At 45.0% G+C, this 22,287-nt stretch overlaps 1 protein-coding gene across 2 annotated transcripts in view; it reads left to right on the top strand.

The window, feature by feature from the left end:
* LOC118784312 (protein spire homolog 1-like) overlaps window positions 1-22,287 on the top strand; it is a 55,622-nt gene that overhangs the window by 25,711 nt on the left and 7,624 nt on the right. Inside the window, exons 3-13 of one of the 2 annotated variants that reach the window (XM_036538498.1) lie at window positions 3,436-3,678; window positions 7,712-7,837; window positions 12,751-12,825; window positions 12,930-13,094; window positions 14,810-14,896; window positions 15,166-15,295; window positions 17,319-17,360; window positions 19,262-19,309; window positions 20,960-21,135; window positions 21,312-21,402; window positions 21,640-21,782. In XM_036538498.1, coding sequence (XP_036394391.1) covers window positions 3,436-3,678; window positions 7,712-7,837; window positions 12,751-12,825; window positions 12,930-13,094; window positions 14,810-14,896; window positions 15,166-15,295; window positions 17,319-17,360; window positions 19,262-19,309; window positions 20,960-21,135; window positions 21,312-21,402; window positions 21,640-21,782 — 1,326 coding nt within the window. The remainder of the gene's footprint in view (window positions 1-3,435; window positions 3,679-7,711; window positions 7,838-12,750; window positions 12,826-12,929; window positions 13,095-14,809; window positions 14,897-15,165; window positions 15,296-17,318; window positions 17,361-19,261; window positions 19,310-20,959; window positions 21,136-21,311; window positions 21,403-21,639; window positions 21,783-22,287) is intronic. The other variant, XM_036538499.1, reaches the window with a different exon arrangement.

Raw genomic sequence — 22,287 nt, 5'->3', positions numbered from 1 at the left:
TCCAGCTCCAGCTCGAGCCTCCTGTTTGGACACTCCCTTTCACAATGAAGGAGCCTGACTAATTCATTACAGTAGAAGAACACCCATTCCAAACCAGGATTGGGGGGGGGACAATGTGATAGGCCAAAATGCCATTGATACCACCTTACCTTACCTAATCACCATTTAGACTCACAGGGTTGAATAGACATGATATAAGGGAATGACTGTCATATCAAGTAAACTCACTTAACTGGAAGCTTCTCTCCTAATAGCAGGAAGCTGGGTTGCAGTTCAGAAAAGGACATCTGTTTCCTGGTGTTGGGGAGAAGATGCCAAAACAGGCTAAATAACCAAGGGAGTGGATATTATGATACTTAGACAGATAAGATTGGAGTCTTTTAATGCCATTGGACTAGTATCAGTGTCTTTTAGTGTCCTACTTTGTCCTTTCAAACCTGGTTTAAAAAGAATGTTCTTACACTTTCACAGAATTTCTCATTGTTGTTTGCCCCTGTGGGTTTACCAAAGGTGTTTAGAGGGGGATAGCCCTGATACAAGCCTGCCATTTGTAAAACGCTAATCAGGAGTCTTATTGAGTTTGCATTCCACAGATACAAAGTTACATAATGAGCACTGTCCAGGAAGTATATATGATTGTGTGTGTGTGTGTGTGTGTGTGTGTGTGTGTGTGTGTGTGTGTGTGTATGTGTGCGTGTGTGTGTATTAGGGTGTGTGTTTGTGCTTCTGTATGTGTCTGTGAGGCTGTGTGTATATCTGTATGTGTCTCTGAAGGGAGTGCATTTCAGCACCAGTGAAAGTGTATATATTTGTGTGTGTGCGCACATGCATTTATGTGTGCACCTGTGTGTGTGTTTGGTGCTTCTTTTCCACTGTGCAGAAACATAAATCACGTTTACTCTGTGGCTTGTCATATTTCTCACTCAGTATTGCTCAGTATCTGCATGCATTGGCAGTATCTGCAAAACGCCTTTAGAAGCTGCCAGAAGCTCTCACGGGAAAGGCAACGGGATGGTTTTATTTTGATAGATGAAAGCAGATGGAGTTCTGCAGTGCTCCTCATGCCAGTGAAACAGGAGACTGCCTTTTTCCCCAAATTAACTCCACGGTCTACCGAAGGCCCTAATTAATTTATGCAACCCCCCTCCTCCTTCCCCCCAATCTGCTCAAGTGTGTAAACAGCAAAGTAAATCTTAGGTCCCCTCCTATGAAGTTACAGTGCGAGGCTGATGCTTCCTACATTTCCAAAAATCTTTTTATGTTAGGAAACCGAATCAAAGGGAGCGCTACTTAGCCTTTTGATGAGAGCGGAGGAAAAAAGTTTGAAAAGCAAAGGCAGCCAAGACAAAAAATGTTAAAAATAGTGTGTCTCAGGACTTCAGCGTCTTCACCAGAGCACTTGATTTTGTGTGATTAAGATAAAAAGCCTTTTCTAAATCTGGCATGGTAAGAAAACAACTACCACCAATGCATTTCAGAGCAGCTTCCTCTTCATTAGGGTGTAGTTCGCAATACACGACAGACAGCATTTACAGAATACTCAACAACTGACTTAACTGACCACAGGTAAAGTTAGGCAACAGATTCAACTCAGAAACAAAAACATGTGCAAGTTCCGTTGCCTGTGTATGTTATTGTGTTCATCATTAGTCATCATGTAGCGTTTGTACAACTCAGACTTACTTCGTACTTAATATTTGTACTTAGTTAGGGCTTAAACAATTGATCACCCTCCCAATGACTCTTCTTTGTGTTGTGACGCTTTGGTCAGTTCAGGTGGCTCGAATCATGTTGCCAGTCTGTCTTCAGACTTTGGTTGTCAGTTTGCCATTTGTTCTTATTTTGACTGTTACTGGAGTCATGTTCCATTTAATAAGTGTAATTTTTCAGCTTGGCATGGAGAAGTGCCAAGCACAGTTATGGCTTGTGAGAGAATTATCCTCTCACACTGCTTCCCTTTGTGACCAAGTTGAGTGACAAGGAATAGAAAATGTTCTCTGACTCTAGGTTCTGGACTGAGACTGGTTTGGACCTGCTAGCCCTCTCCTCCTAGCTGTTGGGCCACTTTTCATTAAACAGGAAATATAATACTGTGTAGGAAATGCTGAAATTCTTCAAAGGAGGAAAAATTTTCCCTGTCTTTGAGGAAGGCTTGACTTCTTTTTGAATTTTAACATGGCTTCATGCCTCCATTACGCAAGAAAGAAACAATTTGTTCTTCATGTTTCACTTGCATCAGAACCTGCACAGTATACAGCTGTAGCAAATGCACGGACTGTTTAGTGAAAATGTGTGAATTAAGAGATGGAGATACTTCCCACTTTTCTTGGGATCCTTATGCAACAATCACTATTTATAGCCTAGGAGGAGATTGGAAGTAATCTTGTTAGGAATGATGTCGTTTGTGGCTGCAGTTGTGTTGGATGTCTGGGATTTTTTTCCTCAGTGGCTAACTTGTTGCAAAGCAGACTGAGGAGAATCTGCACCCGTACTTCAGAATCTGAAAATCTGTGAAAATGTTTGATCGGGAAGACAATTTAGAGGCCTTTTAATTTGATATAATTGACATTGATATGGAAAGTGTGGGCTTGACGTTACTACATTACACACTACAGTAGCTCTTCCTAATCAAAAAGGCAAAATGCTATCATCCGACCCTCAATGCTGAGATTTTATACTCTCCTGACAGGGCTTTTTGTTGCGAATGCAGGAAAATCTATCTCCATCACTCTGTGGGTATAGAAGACTGTGTTATAGTTGGCCATGTTTCAGGAAACAATGCCTACTCCCATCTAGCACGAAGTTTCCCCTAACTGGGCTAAGGTTGTTCTGATCTTATTGCTTTATGACTAATGGAAAATCTTTAGTCCTTAGCATTCCCTATCCAGTGATTCAGACACACCTGGGCTATCTGGATCAGGCCTTAACTATGTGACTGTGCCAGACCTATGACTTAAAGCAAACAGGGCAAATGCAGTTAGAGGGAGAACACCATGGAACGGAAATATCACCACAGCCTTGTCATATATACCACACCTCTCGGATCAGAGCTCTGTCATCTAATGCACATCTAAGACAGCTCCGGCAGTGCTTCTTAATCTTTATCAGGAAGTGTTGTGCTTGCATGCTTAGTAGTCACCCTGGTTTCCTAATTACTTTTAAAGTAATTGCCTTTTGGTGCTGCAGGAATCTGTAGGCATCTATTGCCCATTAGCTTCCCAGGTTTGTCATAAAAACCGGGAGATGACAGTATGTGAGCAGATGTATGGTCTTTAAAATAGCAGCCAGCCAAAAACAGCTGTCCTCTGCAGCTGGTGGGCAGGCTGCAGCATTTGGCAGCGATGGTGTGCCCAAATGCGTGCAGGTGGCCCGTGTGAAGCTGCAGAAACCGGATTCATGCAGTGACACATGTCTTGTGTTCCCCTCCTCCCTCAGGTGATCGAGTCCCTGGGCATCATGATCTACAAGGCACTGGACTATGGGCTGAAGGAGAATGAGGAGAGGGAGCTGAGCCCGCCCCTGGAGCAGCTCATTGACCTCATGACCAACATGGCCGAGTCTGAGAGAGACGCCTGCCCTGATGAGGGCTACGAGGCCACCGAGGAGGAGGACGAGGATGAGGGCGAGGAAGGCCCCGACGGCATCTGCAGCGTCCGCGGCTACAGGGACATCCTCAAGGTAGGCTGCACAGCTTCCTGGCTCTGGGTCTGAGGGACCACCTCTGTAATGACACAGATATTCTATGCACTGGCCAGATATTCAGCTCTTTGGATTGCAGAGTTCTGTCTCTGCCAGTGTTAAAACAATAAGCCATTCTGATGTGTTGGCCTGTTCTGAAAGGTCATGACCACTAAGACCCAACACCCATAGCTGGCAGAGCAATGCAGAAGGCACTGGAACCTCCTAAATGAAGAAGTATGGAGGATGGAGTGCAGGAGCTAAATATCTGATCTTAATGTAGAATATCTGTGGTGAAGACTTCTGTTTCTTTAGACATTAATTCTCCTCATCATGTTTTGTACGTGGAACATAGTCTCGCCACTGCTTGGCTGCCTCTGTTGTATTTGAGGCAAACAGATACTGTTGCTGTGTGAAATCAAAGCGCAGTAAATAATGAGGCCAATGCAGTGAGATGAATGTATTCTTTGGACTGAACCATGCAACACGTGTAGCCAATGTGGTCAAGGAGCTGTTTAGGCTTGATCGATTACATCAGTTGCATAATATAAATGGCCATGACATCAATGATGTTCACACGGTCCAGACGGAGAACGCGGTCGATCACATGGCCCTATGGTCACATGCAGCACTCCCCTGAGCTGGATACCCCTGTTGAATGAACACGGCGGTGTTGTTCAACCTACTGGGAGCAGCCGTGGAGTTTCCCGCATGTGGGATGGCCATGACAGGAGCCTTCACTCAGACGCATGTCTGACTTTCTGCCGAGGTCTGACTTTCTGGCCTGGCCTGGCCAATCATGTGTCTCTGACACAAGATCAGTGAACTCGCTGTCTTGGGTTGGCAATTTTCTATGCTGTTGACCATGTCAGTGTTGTTAATTTGCTCAGCTGACACTGTTTGGTTGCCAGGGTATCGGCATTATTAACAGTGTTACATGGTTTATTGGTTAGCTCCTGGTTTAGTCTTGCTCTTTATTTTGCTGGACATTTGCTGGATATAGTGGAGGCTAAATATTGTAGCCTCAAGGGAACTACAGCTGTATCACACCCGGAGTTTGGACCTACATCCCTCACTTGTTTTACCTCGGCCATAGTCGTTGGGAGCAAGTTCAATTTGGTTCCATGGCCAGGGTTTAGCCCTGCCAGACTCTCACACTGTTGGCGTTTAACTCAAGCTGTCTCAAGTGGATCGTCTGAGAAGGTCAAGTGGCAATCCTCTTACCAGCCATGACACCTGTTATGTTTACTGATTGCAGTAAAAGTGGCCGCAGTTTTGTAATGAAAGAAGTGTACACCTTTAAGATGGCTTTGTTTATTAGAGTTATTAGAGTCCACTGCACCATACGTGCACGTGATTGATTCAGTTCTGAGTACCCTTTAAACTCTTTTCTAATCATACACCATTCTCTTTGTCTTTGTAAATAAGTCATAGAAGATATGCCTAAAGAAATATACTGAAATAGACAGACATGATAAAAACTATAAGGTGATGATAATTATTGTATAAAGTAAGGGATGGTGAATTCTCATGCTCACACGTCGTCTGCTGTGAGTGTCATGCAGTGAGGCGCAGTGCGAGTTGCTTGTTGGTGCGTATGCAGAGCCGTTGTTGACTGTGATAATCTGCCTTTTGCGGTTAATCAGCTGACTCTGCCTGGTGCCTTTCTGCAGCTCCACGCTCACCTCCCAGCCATCACAACGGCGCATGCAAAAGCTGAACACCATTACAGAACTGATTTTTTTATCTGCTCAATATAAGCTTTAGAACAGAAGCCTTTTCCTTCCTGTTCTCAAAGTATTTCTTGGCACTCCTGATGACTGACCATGTGGTCAAAATGGGCATTGATGGGTGTGCCCTGTGAGTGCATTCCCTAGTGTGCTTGTTGTGGGACCCCTCCCTCCAAGGGGTCATAAGATTCAGCATGTGAGTAGGAAGTTTGCTCTACAGTCATGTTCTCTTTACAAACGGGTATGCAAGCTGAACTGGGCTTCAGTGAGGTGAAAGGTCCTTTTATAGTGATGGGCTGTGATAGCTGCTGTATAGTGCAGGTACAGAATTAATGACGCCTGTGTGTGTGTGTGTGTGTGTGTGTGCGCGCGTGTGTGTGTGTGTGTGCGCGCGTGCGCACGTGTGCTCATTGCAGTGACAGTACTTTCCCTTAATGTCTGGAACAATTGCTTACTTGATGAGGACATGCACATGTTGTGCTGTTACAATTAGATAACTGCATTCCTCTGCCAGAGGTCAACACTGAAGATAGTCAGGGCAGGAGTTAGAAATGGGAGCAAGTGAAAGCATTGTGCCAGAGACTTGGTGCCCAGGCAGTTGTGCTGTGCCAGTTATGCACATGCCTGTTGGGCTAAAGATTATCACCACTGAAGTGAAATGCTGCCAACCATGGAGACTACGATGCCCTGAACAGTGCCTCAGCACTGCTTGCTTATTTGATGGAGCTGCTCCTCGTTACCTAGAGGGTGAAAGCACAGATCTGGGTTTGTCTTTCAGTGTCAGAATGCTGTAGGTTTTTGCTTTTTGGTTTTGTCAGTTTCTTATTAAGTTGAATATTGTGGTTCCTCACAGTAGGAGGAGAATTTGGTGAGGACTTGTTTTAAAAGACTTGGTGGTTAGTTTTTTGGGACACTGGCTGAAAATGTCTCCCAGCTCCTAGATATGTACATATTTTCCTGGCCTGAAAAAAAAAAACTCACCAGGGTGACCCTGCCAGAATGAGCCATACCATCCTGCAAGTTTGCAAGGATTTCCCCTGGGAAAGATGGCTCTGACAGAGATTCACTGCAAATGTGACGCATTCATTAATAAGCTCCATTGGGAGAAAACACACTTGGTTAACGAAGACCAGCTGCTTGGCATGCTGGGAGAATTCCCCACTATTGAAGGCCCGGACCAGTGCATTCGTCTCCTGTCTCCTGATGGTGCTGAAACCTGCAGGGTGAGCTTTTTCATGCCTCGGTGATGTTTTACCTTGCATCTGTTATCAAGCTGTCCCTTAAGGGCAGATGAAAGTTGAGTAACTGTTTTATTGTGCTTGGAGGTAATTGGACCGCAGGGGAGGCTACAAGCATGGGAGGCAAGTGAACTCTGGACCCAGGCAACCACCCAACTGACTGGTCCTGGTTTATCCACTGTCCTCCTCTTTCATCCTCCCTCATTTTGGGATAGACACACTAAACACTCTCTCTCCTCTCTCTGCGTAGTAAATCAGGATGATTATGTGGCTACTAAGGGGAAAATCTGGCTACCAGGTGAATGCCAGAGCAAGCAGAGGAAGTACAGAGGAGAAAATATTAGAGGGTGGAGGGGGAATCCAGACTCAAACATTTCTGCCTCACTATCACATTTCCTTCTAAATGCTTGAAAACATCACGCCTTCTTTTTATAACACGACATGCAGTCCAGCGGCTGAAATTCCCCTGGGGAAGGCCGAGAGAAAATGGCATGCTAAAATGCAGTTCGACCAGCTTGTGTAACAGAAGGTGGGGGGCTGCATCTGGCAATGCAGTGGGTGGGATGGGCCCACCTGCTGTTTATCCACTGGACCAGGATGAAACTGGAACCTGATCTATTCTCGTGGACAACCGTGCGTGGCTCTGGTTATCAGTGAAAATCGACTTACCATATTGATCACTGGTAAAGGGTAGCTATGATGAAGATAGCTGTCAAAACCATAGATCAATTTTTTAACAAAACAAGTTAACAGAGATGTGGAGAGTGGTAGCAAGCATGCTATGTAAAACCAAATAACACAAAATGAATGACAAAGTGTATGTTAAATGACATTTAATGTTAAAAATGTGTTTTTCAGTAACCCGGATAAAGCCAGCGATTTTTGTTTTGTTTCAATATTGTGATGATCCTGAATTAGTCTTTATCTTGCTGTAACCAGAACCTCATTGATGGAGAAAATGGTATATCTGCATTTGAATATATATAAATAGATTCTATATGTTTGCAGTCTGTTAATTGCATGTGTGTTTAACTCTGCTCTCTCCCTCTGACTCTCATTGGCCAGCTCTGCACCTCCCATCTCCCCAGCCCCTCTGATGCGCCCAATCACTACCAGGCTGTGTGTCGTGCCCTCTACGCTGAGACCAAGGAGCTCCGCACCTTCCTGGAGAAGATCAAGAGTGCCAAAGAGGTGAGTGTCTGTGGCCCTCCTCACAGGGCTGCTCTGTCCACTGTCCTGGACGGTCAGCTCCAGCAAAGCCTCTGGGTCTCTGCACCAATGACATTCCCAGCACCAGGGGAGGGAAAATGAGAAGCTGCAAATGGGATGCTTGTTTGATCACTTGAATTGGGTAGTTAGGCATCTGGCTGCAGTGAAAAACCTGCAGACTGTTTTAGTCCAGGACCTGGGAGGAGTAGCCTTACTCTGTTGCAGGCACACACTGTTCCAGCAAGCTTACGTGAGCACAGACAGCATCTGTGAGTGAAATATTCATGCAATAAAGTTGTACCCTAAATGCTAGTGGATGTTTGTGGTACGTAACAGCAGATGGGCAATGTTTTCATCTGAGGCCTTACTCAGATGCAGTTGAAAATGTCTGTTTGCTGTTCTACACCATAAATGTTCATGTGTTTTTGGGCAACTTGATTGTGCAGCTGATATTATTTCCCTCATAGTACCTGTTTGCAGTGCACCCGTGGATAATTTGAATGAACACATGTCTTTTGCTTGCACAGTGTCCACACAGTTTCCCAGGTTGTAATAGCACTCTCTGATCATTGACCCTTTCTGGAGCCATTCCCTGATGACCTCAGGGCACAGCTGAGAGGACCACATGCAGGGGGGTCGGGGAGTGATGTTACTCAGGGAGATTGGGCACAGTGATGACCCTACACGCTGCTGGCATAGCGGTTAGCTCATAGCGGCATCCCAGCAGGCAGAAGAGCTGTTCGGTGAAGTCGATTGCTGCCCGCTCCTGCTGACCTCGGGCTGGGAGAATGAGGCTGATGGATTCTGTTTGATGTGCAGAGCCCAGTAAAGCCAAAGGAAAAAAATGTCTGAAACACCAGAGGGAGGAGCAAGGCTGCAGCTCCATCCCATAATCCAGAGACCTCCGTTTTGCATTCTAGAAATACAGTACGTGCCTCACCCACTGTTGGGGAAAAAAAACGTGAATAGCCTGGAGAGGAAAAATGGCTTGCTTCTATCAATTACACAGCAGCTTAATGACTGCACATGCTGTACACAACATAATAAAAACAAAGAAAATGAAAATAAAATTACTGTTGTGTAACAGGTCGCATTGTTTGTTTGTACGTTTCCATCTGCAGCAGGGTTTAAGTGGCACACACAGCAGCTTGAGTCTCACAGTGATAACTGCCAGTTCTTACTCTGACAGACTGAGGCTTTCAAGCTGAGGTTTGCCGTGTTGTGCAGCCATTCAGAATCAGTCGAAATGATTAGCAAGTGCTATTTGTGTGGGAGGGCACGGTTGGTGAAATCGAGAGAACCCCTTCAGATCTATGGTTGTTTAACCTTGCTGCTCTAGCTGTTGATCAGAGTAAGTGGAGCATGAGAGACAGGAAGGAAGGAAGCCAACGTGACGGTCAGGGCATGACTTTGGCATGAATCTGCCTGTCGATGATTCACTCCTGAGGTACAGTCTTTATCCTTACACCTGTTGTTATGGCCTCTGGGCCTCTGAACCTGCCTCTTACTCTCTGTGCCGGGTTAATCCCCACTGTGGTGGTTAACCTGTCTGCACCCAGCCAGGATTAACAGAGCGTCCCTGTCTCTACACTCCCACCGGCACGTCTACAGCAGGGCCGCCTTCTCCCACACTCAACTTCCATGATGAGCGGTCAGATTGACTGGGGTTTGTCTGGTCTTTGTTTAGTCTTGGCATGGAGTCTGGAATTGCAGACCATTAAGCCTTTCATTAGCATGAAACGCACTTTGATTAAAACCTTGGTCCAGAAGGTGAAGCAAACAAAATTTCTGCTGAGACAGTATACCTTTAATCAATACAGCCTTGGAAAACACAGTAAAGTGCAAATGAAAAATGAAAAATGTTTCAAATAAATTCAAGTACAGCATATTATATGGTGCACAAAGACTGGGTTCTGACCCTCCATAGAATTAAGCCCCTGCCCTGGCATCATTCCCATGGATCAGTACCGATTCACAGGACTCCTACACACAATGTTCTCCCGTCCTCCTTGATGCCTTGGACAGAGCAGGGGGTTTGTAAGGTTAGGTTAGGCTTTGTAATTCCTGTTTAGAGAGGTGAGTAGATCCTTAGTAGATCCTAAAAAGCAAGGATATTGCATGTAAAAGGAGGGCACTGGGCTCCCTGGGTTCAGGGTTACAAAAGTGCACTTCTTCAATCAACGGTCTCCTCTGTGTGACAGGGTTGGGTTTGCCAAAAGGATAGGTCCTGGATAGGTGCTACTTTACAGTATAGGCAATGTGTTCCAGTTCTTTCATTGATGAAGCCTTCTCCTATATAACCTGCTGACCTTTAAATAGCATGCTGCAGTACTGTATAATCCCAATAGTCATTCTGTCTAATCCCACACCTGATTAAGGTTTAATGAGGAATTTAGTGAAGTTTTGTCCAACTGAACACCCCTAGAAGCCAGAACCCCATGCCTACCCCACCCCTCCAGCCTGATTTTCTCACAAGAAGTTCTCTTAAAGTCTAAAGGATTATAGAATGTGTGAGTAATTTTCAAATATGTTTGCCATCTTTGCTCCCAATTTTCTGGAGGAAGTCTTATTTGTTTACAGGATTTTTTTAAATGAAGATAAGTAAGTGAAAAATCTTTTACTAGAGGAAAATTGGAGCTATGCAAGTTTACTGACAAGGAAAAAAATGGCACGGAAAAATCAGTCTTGGACAATCTTCAAGAAAATCTTAATGAGAAATGAGAAAATGAAAAATGAGAGAAGAGAGATGAGGGATAAGAAAAACATGTTTTTTTTGCAGTGTACACTGAACTACCACTTGTGTGTGTGTAATGGCTGTTCTCCTCCAGCGGGGAGAGTTAGCCTGGTGGATTGTGGGATGTAAATGGCTCCGTGACCCACTCTGTTCTCACAGGGAGCGTAGTACTGTGCCAGGGGGAAAAACACTACAATGGAGTGAAACACTCTTCTCACTGAAAGAGGTCTACTGTAGGAAACCGTTACGTACATACTGGTGAATCACATTAGCAGCTTCTGCGTCTTTCGCCAGCAGGAAAAGATTGTCTTTCATGACAGAAGTAACATTGTTTTTGCTCTGTTGGCCGTTGTGCATGTACCACAGTCAAAGTTACTGTTGTATGCTAAATATTTTCTTTAGCAACAAAATATTATAACAGGCTAAGATGTGATTATTGCTCACAACAACAGCCAAAACCAGGACAAGGGTTTTCTGCCCCCACAGTATTACCTAGTGACCCAAAGGCTGGGAGACTTCTTTGAAATGTAAATATTTGCTCTTGTTGGGATTTGAGACAGTCCTGAGCAAACAAATGCTAATTGAGCAATGAGAGGCAGTGGAATATGTAATTAACAAGATCTTCTAGCCAGGGTGTTTTTCACTTTCGTGTTTTCATCTAATGTCCGATGACATAGATCTAAGGAAAAGTTACTGCTGTTGCTGTTATTATCATTATATTATTATTATAACTATTGTTGGCACTATTAACAGCAGTATCAGTTGTAGGTTTAGGAATTATCAAGATACTGAACAAAGTACAGTCATGTGTAATGTGTTTGTACATTTTGTACCTATGATGTTTTGCATATAAAGATTGATACACACACTGGACAACACAATAGTACTTTGCCTAGAGTATGAGCTGCTCTAATTGGACACAGAAAGAAACAGAATGAATGAAGCAGACATTACCCTGATACTTATATTTGACATTAGAATTATCCTCACCATTACCACTATATTTAGGCTTACCGTTAGAATTACCCTTACCATTAGCACTTGCATAACCATTACTAATAACATTAGCATTACCCTTACTCTGCCATTACCATTAGCATCAACAGCAAGACTGCACCAGCACTTCATTGACTTCATTGCAGCCGTGAGGTGGATACATGATATATAGTGGATATGTAATGAAGATGAAATGGCCCTAGGCAAACTGACTTGAATGATGAGACCTTCTTGAATCTCCAGCGAGCTATGCCTGCAATAAGAACTGTTTGATCACCCTGTCAAAGTGCGGAAAGCCAAGGATTTTTTTTCCAGGCTGAGGATGCAGAGTAGCCCCAGATCCTGTGTTCAGAAAGAATTGCCCTACCTGAACTCTTAAATTGGAGTGGGAGAAATGAGACCAGCCCACTGCTATATCCCGGTGCAGGATTTTTCTGTTAAGCACTGATCCTAGATCAGCATCTACTGCTTTACTCATTATGGTTGGGGTTAGGATCATGGGTGTATAAGCTAATCCTGGATCATTTCTTTGAAGCCAAAAGTAAAATGTGCTATATCTGTCAAACTATGGCTAGGCTTATGGAGTGTTGTTGGGGGGGGTTTAAAGGTAAGTTCATGACCTCATGCCTCGAAGGGTGAGAGGGCCCAGACCTCGCTAAAGGCCAGCTAAGCTCCTGCTGTTCACTGCCCCTTCAGCAGTCTTTTCAGGAAACACTTTATGTATCAGCCTGGTGAGGTCAGAAGTTGTGAAGCATTTCAAATGTTTTCCTTTGTCAACTCTCTCCAATGTTGTCAATCATGCAAAAAATTAAATGCGGTACAGCCAGAACTCCAAGGTCTATACTTTGCTGTGCATTTCTCTGTTCAATATCATGTCTTGTATGTCTTGTGTGTCAATGTCTCCTTGGTGGTGGAATGGGACTTAGCCATCTCTCAGGCTGTAAAAGGTGTCATTAGCTGGCCATTGATTTGTCATTGACTGGTGTGGCTCTGACAGGCAGGGTCCATTGGTTGCTGTAGCCTGCCATGTTTAAAACTGGGGTCGATCGATAAACTTGAAAAATGACGGATGGCCAAAACAACACTTACCCTTGAGCTAGTGGTGCCATGGAGGTTCACAGTGATCGGCTTCCTCACGTCTAACTCCTCCCTCTCTGATTGGCAGAATCTGCGGCGGATGGAATCCGAGAGGTCGGAGGAGCCGGCCAGGGACCTGAACGAGCTGCAGAACGCTGATTGGGTAAGAGCACAATCCCTTTGACGCAGCAGGGGTAGAGGTGGCACATTTGTGATTCGTTGCTGGAGTGCTCTGTCTGTTTCCCTCACGCGGTCTGTTACTCCCAGGCTCGGTTCTGGGTCCAGGTGATGAGGGATCTCAGAAACGGGGTGAAGCTGAAGAAGGTCCAGGAGCGCCAGTACAACCCCTTGCCCATCGAGTACCAGCTCACACCCTATGAGATGCTCATGGACGACATCCGCTCCAAGCGCTACACACTGCGCAAGGTCATGGTGAGTGCAGGGCAGCGCCAGGGTTCTAATCCCATAATCCCACGCTCCCACGCCACGCTACTGTTGCACCTTTCCACAAAGGAAAATATTATCTGAGGGGCGGAACATAAAACCGCCTTACCCACAGCCACAGAAATGCAGCGGTGACATAACAAGAAATCACCAACAAGGCAACATCTTCAAAAAGTACGTGTAATTGCTTTCAGAATTCTCTGTGGTAGGGGAGCTTTGGAGTTCCTTCCAGAAGATACTAGCTGTGGATAATTTGTCCCTCTGAGGCCTGCCAAGTGCGTCTTGTTTCTGTGTCTTGTTTCTATAATACCCTGGATACATGATATATAGCGGATAATCAAGATGAAATGGCCCTAGGCAAACTGACTTCAATGATGAGACCTTCTTGAATCTCCAGCAAGCTATGCCTGCAATAAGAACTGTTTGATCACTCTGTCAAAGTGTGGAAAGCCAAGGATATTTTTTTCCAGGCTGAGGATGCTGAGTAGCCCCAGATCCTGAACTCTTAAATTGGAGTGGGAGAAATGAGACCAGCCAAGTGCGTCTTGTTTCTGTGTCTTTGGAAGTGATCAAATATCCTCAATTCTTGTTATTGCTGATGGGGTCATCCTGAGAAGATGGTGTGAGGCACACCAAGCTTCTGTCTGAAATGTGCTTTTTATTCAGCAATCGAATGTACCTCCTAAATATATATCAAACATTGATCAAATGTTAAAAAACTGATGCCAGTGTCTGTACTCTGTGGTATATGCCAGCACATAGATGTACTGTACTTTTTTCAAGAGAGGAGTATTCTGGAACATCTTGATTATAAACTGCAGAATGTGTTTTTTTTGATATTATAGATAGGTAGTACGCACCTTCATGATCAGATCGAGCCTGCATTCTTGGCTGCGTTCTGTGTCTTATGGTTTTGATGCCCTCATCCCTTTGCATGTTGACACTCATTCTTTCAAAGGGCGTAGCTGCTGTAATCGGCAGCAATAATCTCTCTTAATGAATGCCCAGAGCAAAAATAGACTGCAAACAAAACAAAGCAAAGTATTTCAGAGGCGATGTGTGATTGCTAATGAAAGAAACATTATCGGGCTGACGTCCAACTCGAACCGTGACCCACGCGGTGACCCCGTAACCCTCACAGAGGCATAGGAGTGCTTTGTGTCTAGAATAGAGAGATCCTGCAGCTGGACATTGAAGACCTTTTCATTGCGTGCTGGTGTCTTTTTTTTGTGTGTTCTTTGTGCAGATTTCAGATCAGATTTCCTCCTTGCTGACATTCCCATGGCAGGCATGAGGGTTTCACATGAGATTAAGCAACGCCTGATACTGGGAACTCATTACAGCAGCAGGAATGAGGGGCTGTAGAGCATACTCTTGCTGTCCCCTGTTTCCCAGTCGGTTACGTGTGCGTATTTCCTGAGACACACCCATGCTTGCGGTGTGTGAGTTGTCCTTCCTACCTGCTGGTCCAGCCCTGTAATCAGCAGGAACTGGATTAACTAGAACACACTCCCTCCCTCTGCCAGCTGCTGGGTGTGGCCTGCTCTTTGGAGCAGAATGTGGGAGATTAGTCACTAGTGATGTGGGGTGAGGAGGTGAAATGGGCCCATGGGGAAATGGGGTCCATGCCCCCACCCTTCCTCACCCCTGTGTTGGTGTTGTGATCACTTTAAGGAGTGTCTATGTTGTGTGTGTCTGTTCAGGTGAATGGAGATATCCCACCCAGGTTGAAGAAGAGCGCCCACGAGGTTATCCTGGACTTCATCAGGTCTCGGCCGCCCCTCAACCCTGTGAGTCCATGGGCCCCGCCTGCCTAAACTCATTTAATGTGGGATAGGAGAATAGGGGTGATGAATGCCTGCCTCCCCTCCCCATCCTGTCAGTCCCCCAGCACCTCCTGACAGATTAACTCTGCTCAGTAATGAGGGACTCACCATTGGTGGTAGCAGCTTTGACCTTTCAGTAGTATCCCTGCTGGTGTGGACCTACTCAGGGGGTGGAGCCTTTTGAGGCCTGTTGCCGTGCTCTGGAGCTGTTCGTCACGCGTTCCTCCATTCAGGTTGCTGCTCGAAAGCTGAAGCCCCACCCCCAGCGGCCGCGGAGCCTGCATGAGCGAATCCTGGAGGAGATCAAGGCAGAGAGGAAGCTGAGACCCGTGTCCCCTGATGAGATTCGCAGGAGCAGACTTGGTGAGGGGCAGTGCCATGTGCTGCAATCAAGCTATACACTGACCTACGTACTCGTACAAAACACACACCTACCCACCTACCCACCGACCCAAATACAGTATATACACACATACTTCCATATACATGCACACTTACTTACATATACACACAGACATACACATACATATACATATCTACATGTCATATCTACAGCACTCATATATGCAGAGCTACAAACATACACATCAACATACATCAGTAAATGCACAGCTGTAATAGATAGACGGACAACAGGTGCATGTGCTCATAAACATGTGCATGCACAACCAATCATAAACACACATGCATACACAGAAATGGAAAACCATAAACGCACAAAGGCAGACATGTGCCTACACACACATACACTCATGCACATACCTGTGAGGGATTGTGGTTAGGATTACAGTTTCTGTTGTCCTTTTAAATTGTCGGGGGCCTCCCTTTGTACACACAGGTCTAACCAGCGCTGAGCATCTGCCCTTAAAGCAAAGCAAACAATATTCCACATGTGTGTCTGTCATTGTTTTTATATCTTAACTGTATTTTGGGAGGTCCCGTGATGGTGTTCTGTGCTCCTAGATTCTTCTCAGCTATGCATACATTAAATGCTGTCTGTTGTGTGTTGTAATCGAGGTCATGGTTAATCAGAAATGTAGTGTTGAAATTCAGTTGCATTTGTCTTGTTTTTTTTTGAAGAAAAAAAAGCTGGTTTATTTACATTTCAGTTGACCAGACCCTCGCTTACAACTTATATATAACTTATATATGATAATGCACTAGAGGTTTATGGGTAATGCCATTAGAGGAGGCAGAATGGAGAGAATGTGGAAATGGCTGTGTCACATGGGGTGTCTAGATCTCTGCGGATCTCTGACCTTCTGCCATTCTCCTCCGCTTGTGTGCTTCACTGCGTTGTGCTGCCTTGATCTTAATTTTCTGACACACTGCTGTGTATCTGGACTGAGTCCAGATATGTACCCAGCTCTGCTTTCTTTCTTTTTCTTATTTTTTATCTTGGGTCTTATGATTTTTTTTTCTGCTGCCACATTCTTTATTTTACATTTACTTTAACATCTACATTTAGTCATTTAGCAAGGACTCACAAAAGTGATTTTTTGCATTATTTTTGCCATAAAGATCACAAATATCTGAAACGATCATAAAAGCCTATGGCTACTGTGTACCGTAATGGTTAAGCAGGCCACAGGAGGACTGAATGCTATGTTAAATTGGACAAGGACTGCTGGATCAAAGGTTTAATTTTCATGATGGGTCCCTTTTCAGTGTTCGCCACGTTTTCCCAAAGCCCAGTTTCCCCATGATCCTGCTGTTTTTAGCTCCACAAAGTGGCAGGAATGTAATATGCATAATCAGCATGAGGCTTCTGAAGAGGTTTTCAGCTGGTTTACGCCTGTGCTCAATGCCATTCAGTCGAAGGAGACAGCGCCTTAAAAATGTTTTCTTTTTTTACCCCAGCTGAGAAAGACAGACAGGCCTCAAAGAAATGGCAAATGTGCTGTCAATTAATTTGAAGCCTGACAATGTGAATTTCTTTATCTTTCTTACTTCAGCCCTCTGGGTAGCTACTGAGTGAGACCAAAGTCTGAGTTCCTATTGATATTTTCACAGGGGTTTTATGGTTCAGAATTTTAAACATCACAGGCTGTTAATAAAATTCATAAACACTAATATTTTTACTTTCAATAATTACACTTAGAAAATATAGTGAGGGAACGCTATCTTAATTAAATATCCTTGGATAGACACAAACTCCCCAAACGAATTAAGCTAAAAAGTCCTAAGGGGTCTTTCTGAAATCTCTGGAGGATTTTACAGTAGGTGAGGGAATTTCTTGGATCATGTTGGAATTACAAATCTGACAGGACATTAAAAAACAACCAGTTTTTTTGCCTCTTTTTGGTTTTCATTGACTTGTTTTCATTTGTTTCTCCTCTGTCCTTAAATTTCTGCTCCTTTAACATTCCAACTGTTTTTCTTGCAGTAATTCGACCGCTTAGCATGTCTTACAGTTTTGACTTGTCAGGTAAAGACTTCTCTGGCTACCTGACCCTGTCTTTTCCACTTCCTGTGATGGTTGCATCAGCCTCCATGCTACATGCTTCTCATTTCACGCTTTCGCTGCTCCGAGTTCGGCTCGGCCACAGCGGCCTCCACACCTGGCTGTGACGTGACATCAGACACTGGTGAGGGAATGGGTCAAGTGCAAGGGGGGGCGGAGGCCTCAGAGGTCAAATCTACACCGACAATCACATGACTGTGTGACACTGTCAGAAACTTCAGCTGCAGACCGTCTGCAGCTCTTGCACTGGATATAGCAGTAAGGCTGAGGAGGGCCAGAGTATCATTTAGCTGATTTACCGGGCACTGAGGATGGTTCCCTGAAAAATATCCATCTTTGTTTTTAAACATTCTGCTTTAATTAAATTAAATTCTAAACCCTCTAATAAAGTTGTAAGGAAGATGAGGATGAAAATGAAACTCAGGGAAATAGGAAGCATTTAACAGGATGGACCAAGTGCATACCAAGTAAATGACTCCTTGAAGGCAGGTTTAAAAATGCACATTGGCACATCCATTCACATACTCCCCCCAGGTTGTTGCTTGTTCTTAGTGCAGACCCCGTTTCATCAGATCCAATCCTATCTGATATTTTCCACATCAGAATAGATTAAAGTAAATGCTATTCTTCTGAAACAACAATGACAAATTGTAAGTCCTGCATTTCATAGCCATTGGAAGTGAGGTAACATAGAAAGTACAAACCAATGCAGAAAAGGTTCTGTCTTTCTCAGTATGTGTGGCTATAGAGCTGTATAAAAAGCAGTCCTTTCCAAGACACACTTGCAGGCGTTTAGAGTCCTTTAAAGTCATCATTTGAGTAGATTTTGGCTCTGATATTGCTGCTGAAGTTTACACGAGAGATAACTGGTGTGGCGTAAGTGGTGCCAGCACCGGACCTAGAAAATGATCTTCGTCACACAAAGGCGTCTTTCAGCCCGAGGAGTGAGTTTGCAAAATTTGATCAGGAGAGTGAATGGGGGTAGTAGCTAAACACAGGCTGTTAGCTTGTCAGTAGCACTTCCATGCAGCAGGAAGGGGATGCTTTACAGTCAAAGATAATGAAATTTGGGTTTCTAGACAGTGTATCTATGATTTTAGCTCCCATTACAGGTCAGCGGGCCTACGTTAAGAGCTTGGGCATCAGTGGAGTGGGGGAAGTCCCTTGCATTTGCACTAATTTCGGCTCCAACACACAACACGGTCACACTGCAAAAAGGCAAGTCATAGAGTAAGACACAAACAAGACTGAGACCGCTGTTACTTATTAACTCCCATACCCATCGTCACTAATCATAGCATACTGAATTCAGTCTTTAGGTAGCAGTGCTGTGTAAGTACAAACTGGTGTACTTGCATATAACGAATGTAATTTTCGTTAATGTTAATTATCCAAAGTGCCTTGATTGACTCTCATCGAAAACAGGGATATCAGGGTCCATTATCGCTGATGTTAGGAGAGGCTTGGATGACCTCATTACATGCTCTGCAGGGGGCATTCAGGAAGCCAGTGCACTTGACCCCGCCCTCTCTGGCACCCGTGTCTGAAGAGCTCCCATCACACCACTGGCTCACGGGTGGCATCTGTGACGTGTCTGTGAAGTGCGTGCCGCTCCCACCATGTGGCATACACCTGGAAACGCTCTCTCATCCCACACACACGTGTGTGTGTGTGCGCATGCATGCGTGTGCTCACTCATCCACTCACCGGATGTCCCATACTAACTGAGCGCAGGCGTGGGGCTGGGCGTCCTCGCCCTGGGGGTGGTGATTATGACAGACTGTGTGGGGTTGGGGGGGGCTGTTGGGGGGGCAGTTGTTGTCTGTGATCGTTCGGATGGTATTCAAAGAGGTGTTCCCTTTTAGGCGCCGGCAAAAGCTTCAGTACCCCTCAAGTTTTGTTGTGTGGTCCAGGTAAGGTAACCGCACCCAGCCACTCTGCATGAGGCTTTTGTACGAGTCTGCCAGTGTTTTCAAGATGCAGTATATGTATGCTTTGTCCGTCTGTCTGTCTGCTAAGACGTTTGCCTGCCTGGCTCTGCTTGCGTGTGTGAGAGCGTACTAGAGAATTTGTAGATTTAAAAGGGTCCAGACGTATTCCAACACTGTTGATTGTCTACTATTAAATGATTGTGTATTAACTGCTAAGAGCTATGAAATTGAGTGTAACTGTAAGGACACTTTCCCCTTAAAGGGGTTTTGCCAGCTCTCATGTGTAGTGGTGCCGATTTAGCCGTGAGCCTGTTTATTCCAGCTCATCCTGATGTGCCAAAATGTCTGCCCCACTCTGTCCCAAACTGCTCCTTTAGAGGAAGAGTCCCTGGTGGACCCAGATTGTTAACACTTTGTGGGCAGCAGAGGGTGCTGGAGCAGACAGATCCGTTGTAGGGTTGTGCAGGATGTATTAGTGTCTGCTGTACGATAGGTCTGAAGTTCACCCAGCATATGCATCCGTGTGTGTGCTCTATGTGCCTGACGGGGGGAGGAGTGCTTTTGCGAGTGGATGAGCTGCCGTTCTCTGTGTCAGCCAGCAGTGCGTGTCTCCTCTCCCCCACCATCTCCAGCCTCTCGCACAGGAGCTCACCCCACACTCTTTCCTGTGGAAAGCTCCGGAAAGATGATATTAATCACGGTCATGTGTCCTTTCAGCTGTTGCCGATAAGCAGGGGAATTTGTGCTATTCTCTAAAAAACAGGCGGGGCCTAAATCTAGAAATGTGCACACCGAAGAATGATAAATCACTGTAATTGGCTTGTTGCAGAAAATGGAAAATACACACAGCTTTTTAAAAGCATGCATGGGTAATCATATCAGTTGAGCTCTGCCTGGTCGAGTAATCAATTACCAGTGTAGGCAGCTTGTGATCAAGCTCCGCAGTGTCTGATGTTTGCAGCAAGTCGTTAAGCTGGAACGAAAGATCTCTTTTCTCCAGATTGACGAATCCTGTGTCGTAGCTAGGTGCTTGTTTAGTGGACGGGATTTAGAGTGAGGGGTAAAGCTGTTATGTAACAAACAGGTCTTGAGAAGATTGATATCTAAATGATTAAAAAAAGACTAGCCATCTCCAGGTAGCCTGTGAAACCACAGCTGTAATTGTGTCCATCATATCTGCTTGTAATGTAATGTAATCTGCATTAATCTGTAAACAGTCTGCTTCTGATTGAGCCCCAGGGAAGAAAATGCGCTCTTTATAAGGAATATTATTCGTTTGGTTGCTCTGCTTCATTCCAGACATTAATAACAAATATCCACCTCTAAATTAAAACTAAAGACACAACACTCCAGTGGGGAGTTCTGAATTATGCAGACAGTTTCAGTATATTCAATACATCTTTTTTCATTGTGCTACAAGGCAACAATTAAAATTGGGGCATTATGAGGGATAAACAGATATGTAAATGACAGAGAAGCTCTCAATGCTTTGAGTATGGAACCCCCCACTGTAGAGTCGCATTTTTTAGAGGTGGATTTGAGTTGTGCTTCAGACTCCCTGCTCCTCCCAGCAGAGATGCTGCAGCTCCAGCTTCAGGATTTCACCATTTTTTGCCATGGTTTTCTATGCAGATGCATCTACTCCTGAAACTCAGAGGAACCTGTCCATGAGCGCGCTGGCACTGTCCAATGGGACGTCGCCAGCTTTGAGCCAGCGGAATGCTGGGGGCGGGGCTCAGGCCCTGTCCCAGAGGAAGAAGCTCCTGAAGGCACCCACGCTAGCTGAACTGGACAGCTCCGACTCGGATGTAAGTGCAGCCGAGCTGGCTATAATGCAGGGAGGTGCATCATGTGTGATTGGTACAATGGCTTCAGTTTGTATAGAGTACCTTTTGTATCCACTAACTTTATATGTTATTTGGCTTCCACCGGTGGTACATTTTAAGACAATCGGATTGGGGGTAATCGTGTGACTGTGTTTCAGGATGAGACTACGCGCAAGTCGAACAGTAGCTCCAGCGTCTCCACCTCGGTGGTGGACGACACGTCTCCAGAGTCTGCAAAGGGCAAGAAGAGTAAGTCTCCTCCCCCATAATGCTCCAGGGAGACCCATGTTCCAGCAGGCACTGTGCTGTGTGATAGTATAATATAGTCTGTTGTGTGACTGTTAATTTTGTTTTCAGTGCTATGAGATAGTAACTCATGTTCTTCATGTTGTGTGGAAGTCACTTGTGCCCTCTGTGTTTTGATACTTGTGTTTTCTCTTCATCCTGTGACACTCTCCAATGTCCTCTCTGCCCCCACCTCCCCAGCTCCACCCATGTTCCTGCCCATTTCCTCCACCCCCCAGCCCGAGAGACGCCAGACTGCCCAGAGGAGACACTCAATCGAGAAGGAGACCCCCACCAACGTGCGGCAGTTCATCCCCCCGACCCGACAGAGCTCCAAGTCTCTGGTGAGTGATGGACAGCTAGAGGGAGCAGCATCCAAACTTTTGTCCTCCAATCGGAGATGAGCAAAACGGGGAATCTTCAGCGGGAGTGGATTGCACTCTACATTCAGTGTTTCTCAACAAACAGTGATGTTTTAGAGCTGAGTTTAAAAAGGCTGCCATAAGAAAAGCACCATTTCCCCAGATGTGAACACTTTCGACTTTAACCTCATCTTCACTGTATCAGCAGATGACATATTTGATCTGTAATTAAAGTTTTAAACTTCTAGAAAAAGATAAGTAAAATGAACACCAGGAAGAGTGTTTTGCTGGACATACTTCTCCATGTAAATGGCCCTTTTTATAAATGCTTGGTATGTCTAACCAAACACAGTCCCTGGGTTTCAGCTTGTTGTAAAACAACCCTGGCTGTCTTTTAAAGAATGGCATCACTTCTGAACAGAACAGAAAACAGCCTTGCTAATTTCAGACCAACCAGTCACGATGCTGTACTTACCAGCAAGGCTAA

The sequence above is a fragment of the Megalops cyprinoides genome, chromosome 10, assembly GCF_013368585.1.
Source record: "Megalops cyprinoides isolate fMegCyp1 chromosome 10, fMegCyp1.pri, whole genome shotgun sequence".
Classification (NCBI taxonomy): Eukaryota; Metazoa; Chordata; class Actinopteri; order Elopiformes; family Megalopidae; genus Megalops; species Megalops cyprinoides.
This window is presented reverse-complemented; position numbering and strand designations above follow the sequence as displayed.